The sequence below is a fragment of the Phyllobates terribilis genome, unplaced genomic scaffold (assembly GCF_046119375.1).
Source record: "Phyllobates terribilis strain yellow unplaced genomic scaffold, ASM4611937v1 Scaffold_2__4_contigs__length_985480577, whole genome shotgun sequence".
Lineage (NCBI taxonomy): Eukaryota > Metazoa > Chordata > Amphibia > Anura > Dendrobatidae > Phyllobates > Phyllobates terribilis.
This window is the reverse complement of record NW_027362762.1, coordinates 539,094,668-539,103,107: the sequence shown is the minus strand read 5'-3', so window position 1 is coordinate 539,103,107 and position 8,440 is coordinate 539,094,668. Positions and strand designations below refer to the sequence as shown.

At 39.5% G+C, this 8,440-nt stretch overlaps 1 protein-coding gene across 1 annotated transcript in view; it reads right to left on the bottom strand.

The window, feature by feature from the left end:
* Nucleotides 1-567: 567 nt before the first annotated feature.
* Nucleotides 568-8,440, bottom strand: part of LOC141220302 (peptide methionine sulfoxide reductase MsrA-like) — a 175,351-nt gene continuing 167,478 nt past the window's right edge. The window contains exons 4-6 of the mRNA XM_073666259.1: nt 3,378-3,482; nt 2,390-2,496; nt 568-778 (exon numbers count right to left, since the gene is read on the bottom strand). Of these exons, the coding sequence (XP_073522360.1) occupies nt 626-778; nt 2,390-2,496; nt 3,378-3,482 (365 nt within the window). The 3' untranslated portion in view covers nt 568-625. The remainder of the gene's footprint in view (nt 779-2,389; nt 2,497-3,377; nt 3,483-8,440) is intronic.

The window sequence follows — 8,440 nt, the reverse complement described above, 5'->3', positions numbered from 1 at the left end:
TTTTAAAAGAGTAAAGATATTACAAAGCCACAAGTAGAGGCATGGTGGCAGTTTAGGGGGCTGACACAGGTTCCCACTTTTCTCTCCCATTGTTTTCACAACTCCTAAATTATTAGGTCAGTGCGCGAACATCACTTAAATGTTGGATGACTGAAACACTGGAGGAAAAAATGAAAAACCTGGAAATGACTGAGACACAGATGTTGCATAGCCTTACAACAAATCCAATTCACACAAGGCAGCAGAGAACCGCACAAGCTGTTATCCTTGCCCATTGTCTTGTGGCGGTTTTACCAGGTTTACTTTACCTGAGAATTATTTAGGCGTGTACATTTTCAGCTAAATATCACGATATGTTAACGCCCAGTTCAGTCGTGCTGAAAATATTGGACCAGTAAGGTGCATGCACCATTAATCCGCTCAGACATTGACACTTTATATACACATGTACGGACGTTCTGTCTATTGGATTTAGCCACGTGATGTGGAATGGACAGTGGTGTTAGATCCATACATGTCACAGTTTAAAGGGAATTAATGTGAAAATTCACAATGTACAGACCTATCTGCAAATGTGTATGAGCTTTATTAACCTCACATGCCTAAAAGAATAGCATCCAGGCGATCACTGCACGCAGGACACTCCAGTTCCCTTCAGCCCACAATAGCCATCTGGGATTTTATGCAGATATTGCTGGTGGTAATCCTCCGCATAATAAAACTCTGGAACGGGGTGGATCTCAGTAGTGATGGCTCCCAAGTTAAAATGTTTAAGCTCCTGTGGACAGAAGATAGGAATCATTGTATGTATATATCTGCACCTGGCTTTCTGTTCCATCATTTGCCCCAATGACTGATATTCCTCACAATTACAACTGCTTGGTCACAATAGTCAGCGACATGCGGCTGAAACCATACCTTCATCTTATGGGCAAGGTTTTCACGTTCATTTGCTGGGCATTTTTACCAGTAAAACCACCATTTTACCTGAAAATATGATTATTAATGACCACACAGTTTTGTGAGGAAAACTACTCTTTGGGACCAATTCACCATCAATCTCATACAGGAATGGTTATGGCTGCATGCAGCTATTGCAATGTGGTAACATAGCCTTAGGGCTCCTTTAGAGTACCTGACCCCGTGAGGGTCATTTCATGGCCTGTTCAGACAGGCAGAGTGCATCTCTTTTGTGCACTGAACGATTAGTAATAGATTATTTTGTGCACATAAACTGGCATTATTCTCGGTAGCACATGTACTGTTTGCACAGGACAATGTGCTGCCGACCACGATTATTTTTTTTAATAACCAAGCTTCAACATAATTTAATCTGACAAACAAGCGTTTAGCTTGTTAGTCGGGGGATTAGCAGCATGCTTACACTGAACGATTATCTATATACAAGCAATCCAAGGAACGATCGCATTGTACCTTTTCATGTGTAAGTTATCATCCTTTATCTGAATGCACCTATTTATTACAATGTGTTAGAAAATCTCAATGAAGAGTCTTTCTTATATTATTTCTGTCTCCTGGATCCTCAAATAATGCACCAAAAATACATTCATGAATCAAGCCTTGGGTTTCTTTTAGACAGTCGTCATTTTTGTGCCTTTATTACAATTGCAACACCTGCACCCCTCCATGTCTCCTCAGAAACAGTAGAAGCGCTCCGGTTTAGATAAAGTATGAGATTTTCAGATTTTGCATACAGTGGGGGAAATAATTATTTGATCCCTTGCTGTTTTGTAAATTTGCCCACGGACTAAGACATGAAGAGTCTATAATTTTAAAGGCAGGTTAATTTTAACATTGAGAGATAGAATATCCCAAAGAAAATCAAGCATGACGTGAACTACAGTATATGCAGCTATAATTTATCATGGTGCCAACATATTCCATAGAGCTGTACACGGTTTGCCTCTGAACCCATTGGGCTTACAATTTAATTTTCCTTTGTAAACTAGAGTGTCAATTTTGCAAAAGATAATGAAGTTCGTAAACTCGAGCATGCCTTCTGAATTAGTGACAACTTTTCTGAGGGTTTTCACAACTAGTGAGTGTGCTGACATCATGAAAATAAAACTGGTTCGGGTGATAGGGTTGAGCACTTCAGGGGGTATTAACGAGACCTTTGTTTGTGGTTTTGTTGCTTTTTTGTGGTAGCCTGTTAAGCATTATTTGACTTATTTACTAAGTAGGGAATTGCCAAGTGTGTAGAGAAATATTGTAAAGTACAAACTAGTTTGACTTCTTTCTTAGGATAATCCTATTCATGGGTGCCCTCTGCTGGTGGCAGGCCAATATGACAATGAAGCAATCCACTGGCATTCTAATTTATGGAATGTTACTTGGGCATTGGAATTTAATTATGTTGAAGGTTTACCTTTTGGTAGCTGTCTATTGACTGAAGAGCTGCTTCCCTCTGTTGATCGCTGTAGGTGAATATCACAGAGCGGTACTGAGTACCCAGATCCTTTCCTTGCTTCATTCCTGCATGAACAGATGGAGTGATACTTTTATGGGAAAGGATTATATTGTCATGGTTATTCTTACTCCTTATCACAGTCTAGTAAGAAATATCTAACCGTAAAATTACGATCACAACATGCTCTTCCAGACAGTAGTGTCAAAACGCTTTAGGATCTATAAATTGCTCTCTTGCTGTCGTCTATATATAGTAAGACAAGGGTCTGTCTAAATCCGATGTTTAATTAAGTATCTCTTTTATATTTCACCTTTATGTTTTTAAACTTCTTCCATGTGATTAGCTATGACATTTTCTGGTAAAATTCAGTTTCACATGGTTAGAATAGATGGTACAGAATCATTAATGTTAATTGGATTGGGTTCAATAGTATGTTCACCATTGAGCAAGCTTTTATATTCAGACATAGGTTATATAAAAATGTGTGAATATGTTGCAATACTTATTTGGTAATTAACCTGTATTGTACTTCAGAGCTGTATTCACAATTCTGCTGGTGTTTATTGGATACGATAAACAAGCTTTTAGGATGAGCACATCCCCGACAGTTTAGCTGAGGAAGGTGAGAGACATTTACTATTTCCTAAATCAGCAGAATTGTGGACACAACACTGAATTTTAACACAGGCTGTAACTCATAGTATAAGTATAGGCATAATACTCTATGTACAATGCTACTCGATTTCTTATGTAGGTTAATTCTTTATGTTTATTAGAAATCGGGGTTTAAGATGATCATCAACTTTGTCAAAATTATATTTGAGATAAAAGCTGCTCCCCAGCTTTAAGGCTCCCACATATTCCAAGTAATTAAAATATAAAATATCTATTTTGTGTAAAATGTTCATCTATGTTTTAGCAAACCACTTATTAATAGGTATCATACCCTCTGTTGGATTGTGATTTTCCCAGAACAATTTCAGCAATGATTTATAACTGATCACTTTTGGGTCATATACAACACGGACGACTTCAATGTGTGCAGTAAGACCTAGAAAAGAGAATACAAATAAAATAAAAAATACAGCTAGCAGTGAAATGGTCTTTTTTGTAGGAAATATTAGGCTAAAATTATATTTGAATTGGAGGCTGCATTGCAAATAACGGTATTTTGCAGAAAAAAAAAAAGGCAGCTTGCTGCGCTTTTCTTCCAGTAAAATAATGGCTTCCCGAATGGAAACTAAACGGGCCCCATAATGGCGGTTGGGGTTTATCTGGCACCATTATTATTTGTCATAGGATGGATGTGTTTTTTACAGGTGTTCCGAATGCTAGTGTGAACCTAGCCTTAGGTTGTTTTTTTTTTTTTAATATATGTGTCGTAATAGATTGGACCTGCAGCCATCTCTGGAAGGAAGGTTACCACTAATCTCTTCTCGCAAACACTTTTACAAGAGTTCCTAAAACTGTTGAGCAAGCCATGAAGAAACATTTACAGTTTTATGATTTGCAGCCATAAAACAAGTCATAAACTTTAGGGAACCTTTAGAAACTGTGGACATTATTTGTAACATGCCACTGTTAAATTTCATGAAAATGTGATTTTATTTGTAGTGTACACCTGCATGGTGGAGAAAGCCTTTGTGAAGGTCCAGTCACAAGGGTATGAATAAATCAAATCCTTCAGAGAGAGCAATGGAAAAGGTGACCTCTCACTGTAATTGAAATCTCATTTAAATATTGTGCCCTTAAAGATGACCTGTCACCAAATTTTTCATGTTGAACTGGTCACACAATATAATAATGGCTGCAGAGCAGAATAATATGTTTTGGCTTTTCATTTATTTGTTTAATTTCGCCTCTTCATTGCGGCGATATGAGCAAGCAAAGTATTTGACACCTAATTAGATAACTTTTTTTTTAAGTCCAAGTGGGGGTTATGATATAGTTTTCACATAGGTGTGTACTTTTTCTACCTCTGTGATACTGACCAATCATAAGCAGGCAGCAACAGAATGAAGAACATGTCACCGTAGCTCACACATTATATCTCACACACTGAGAAACAGGGCTGTGGAGTTGGTAAGCCAAACCTCCGACTCCTCAATTTCCATGACACCGACTCCAACTCCGACTCCACGACTCCCTCATACATGGCTCATGTTTAAGTGATAAATTTACTGTAGCACAGATTCATCTCAGCTAAAAGTCTAGACCCTTAGATCAGGAATAGGACAGACATTTATGGGACATTTCATAACTTTCCCAAATTCTTATGAAAAAATATTCCCCACAAACTGCATTTAACTACTGTACCCAATTTATTATATATTTTAGGAGTTGGAGTCGGTCCATTTTATACAGACTCCGATTCCACAGCCCTGCTGAGAAACATGCTGAGACAGCCTTGCTGTCCTTGTCTCACCTCCTGCATGATTAGAAAGCACAGATGACTAACACCTCTCAGATAAGAGAGCTGAGTTTAGCTGTGTCACATTACAAATCCTTCCATCAGCTCTCGACCTCTCCTAGTTCAGTCACTTCTGCTGTACTGCCCTTCCCTCACACTGTCTGTACGGAGATGTGTCAGTATCACACTTATGTCTGTTATGCTCAACTTGTACTTGCTCTGCAGCGGGATCAGAGCAATCAGAGCAGGATGTCATTCTATCTTACACAGAAGTAAGCCAGAACAGGCAGGTTACTCCTGCGTGAGACATAGTGGCACATTGTCCCGATCTCACTGCAGAGCAATTACAAGTTGGCTGAGCACAACAGATATACACACGTGGTCAAAATTGTTGGTACCCCTCGTTTAATGAAAGAAAAACCGAAAATGGTCACAGAAATAACTTGAATCTGACAAAAGTAATAATAAATTAAAAATCTATGAAAATGAACAAATGAAAGTCAGACATTGCTTTTCCACCCTGCTTCCACTGAATTTTTAAAAAAATGAAACTCATGAAATAGGCCTGGACAGAAATGATGGTTCTTCTTAACTTAATATTTTGTTGAACAACCTTTTGAAGCAATCACTGCAATCAAACGATTCCTGTAACTGTCAATGAGACTTCTGCACCTCTCGACAGGTATTTTGGCCCACTCCTCATGAGCAAACTGCTCCAGTTGTCTCTCGTTTGAAGGTTGCCTTTTCCAGACGGCATGTTTCAGCTCTTTCCAAAGATGCGCAATAGGATTTAGGTCAGGGCTCATAGAAGGCCACTTCAGAATAGTCCAATGTTTTCCTCTTAGCCATTCTTGGGTATTTTTAGCTGTGTGTTTTGGGTCATTATCCTGTTGCAAAACCCATGACCTGCGACTGAGACCAAGCTTTCTGACACTGGGCAGCACATTTCTCTCTAGAATCCCTTCATAGTCTTGAGATTTCATTGTACCCTGCACAGATTCAAGACACCCTGTGCCAGATGCAGCAAAGCAGCCCCAGAACATAACAGAGCCTCCTCCATGTTTCACAGTAGGGAAAGTGTTCTTTTCTTGATATGCTTCATTTTTCCATCTGTGAACATAGAACTGTTGTGCCTTGCCAAAAACTTCCATTTTTGTCTCATCTGTCCATAGGATATTCTCCCAGAAGCTTTGTGGCTTGTCAACATGAAGTTTGGCAAATTCCAGTCTGGCTTTTTTATGATTTTTTTTCAACAATGGTGTTCTCCTTGGTCGTCTCCGATGAAGTCCACTTTGGATCAAACAACGACGGATCTGACACTGCTGTTCCTTGAGCTTGAAGTTCACCTTTAATCTCTTTAGAAGTTATCCTGGGCTCTTTTGTTACCATTCGTATTGTCCGTCTCTGATTTGTCATCAATTTTCCTCCTGCGGCCAAGTCCAGGGAGGTTGGCTACAGTCCCATGGATCTTAAATTTCTGAATAATATGTGCAACTGTAGTCACAGGAACATCAAGCTGCTTGGAGATGGTCTTATAACCTTTACCTTTAACATGCTTGTCTATAATTTTCTTTCTAATCTCCTCAGACAACTCTTTGCTTCCTCTGGCCCATGTTGAGTGTGGTACACAGCATGTCACCAAACATCACAGTGAGTATCTGTAGTCCTATATACAGGCCTACTGACTGATCACAAGATTGTAGACACCTGTGATGCTAATTAGTGGACATAGCTTGATTAAACATGTCCCTTTTGTCACATTATTTTCAGGGGTACCATCATTTCTGTCCAGGCCGATTTCATGAGTTTAATTTGTTTTTAAATTCTGTTGAAGCAGGGTTGAAAAGCAATGTCTGACTTTCATTTGTTTAATTTCATAGATTTTTAATTTATTATTACTTTTGTCAGGTTCAAGTTATTTCTGTGATCATTGTGGGTTTTTCTTTCATTAAAAACTTTTTGTTTTTTAAAAAGTTAACTCCTTAGGTGGCAAATATTTTGCCAATATCTCTGCAAAGGAGAGGCAAAAAAACGATTTTTTCTGTTCTGCAGCCACTATTACATTGTGTGCCTAGTTCAACATAAATCATTTGGTCCTCTTTAATAAACTTACATCAGCCAATGAGAAGACACATAGCTGTCGTTACCCTCTACATTCCATGAACACATTCGCTACCATGTAGCTTCATAACATTACAAAACATAATTTCTTCCCCACATTATTAATTTGTGTTAATGGGCTATAAAGGATAACTTGATCTGATATCTCAAAACACAAAACATTTTCACCATAAAGTATTTGGTGCTTAGCATAAGAAAAAAAGTATAAGATCATTTTCTATGAGGGCTTTGGACATCCCAGAGAGTCCGTCGAGCTGAGTCTGGTATTGCAGACACATTTAAGTTTCTGTGAAAAAAAGAAAAGCAGACTCTTTTTAATAATCGTAGGATGAGTTCACATCTTACTTTTTGTTAATGTTTAGCTTCTGCAAACGTTTTAATATCCAAAATGGTGATATCTAAGCTCTGGCCAAGCAATGTTCCCAAAATTGTCCTGAAAAAAGGGGGCTGCTGGCAAGTACACACCTGTTATCGGCCTGTGTTAAACTTATGTGCTATGAGCTTTACAATTTTCAACAAAGCTTTCTGCCTCTCAGGGCCAGACATTCATCCCTGCCTAGTTGGGCGGACACAGCCTACTTAATGAGCTTCTTCGCTCCTGGTAGGCTGAGCGCAGAGCCGAAACACACAACCTACCCCAGGCTCAGCATAGAGTCAAGACATCCACCCACCTTCCTACCCAGCAGACTGAGAACAGGGCTGTATTTCCCCTCTCCTCTCCATCAGACTGAGTGCAGAGCCAGCATCTGGCTGTACATAGTGACTACATATATGGGTAGTTACATCATTAGAGCTTCCGGGGGAAACCTAATCATGCTGCTCCACACTTCTTACCCTTCTCTCATACCCGTTCTGCTAATCCTGGGAGGGAAGCATGACTTCATCTGCCAGTGGGATGAGTCAGTGGCATAGAGTGGGTTGCTAGCAGTACTGTGCATCCTCCCCGATTGCACCCTTAAAATCCCCTAAGTGACCCTTTAAAAAAATAATGCCCCCTGAATGTTCTTTGAAATGTATTAATGCCAACTTAGTTCTCTGTTAAAAAGTAATGATGCCCCCCTAGTTCCACCCCCCACAAATATATTAAATTTATAGTCACCTAATCCATTCCATTGAGTCCTATTGTCCCTTGCACACAGAGTAAGCTGGCACAGGCGGTGCACCATTGCTCCGCCTGCACCGATTGGGAGAGTGGTTGGGAAGTGAGCCATCTAATGGCGCGAGCCAGTAGTTTTGTGTGAAACATAAAAAAGTCTGTGCACTGCGCACTAGCAGCACCACTTTTTAGGGATGCCATTTTTAAAAAGGAAAAGGTCTTAAATATTTTTTGTCTTTTGAAATTTTGCGCCCATGGCAACTGCCCCAGTGGCCCTCACACACGACACAACTGGGATGTGAGAAGACTGCTGCTTGGTGTTCAAGGATCAGGAGTCCTCATAAATATTGTGAACAGCGCCGTATACTAATACACAGTCAGA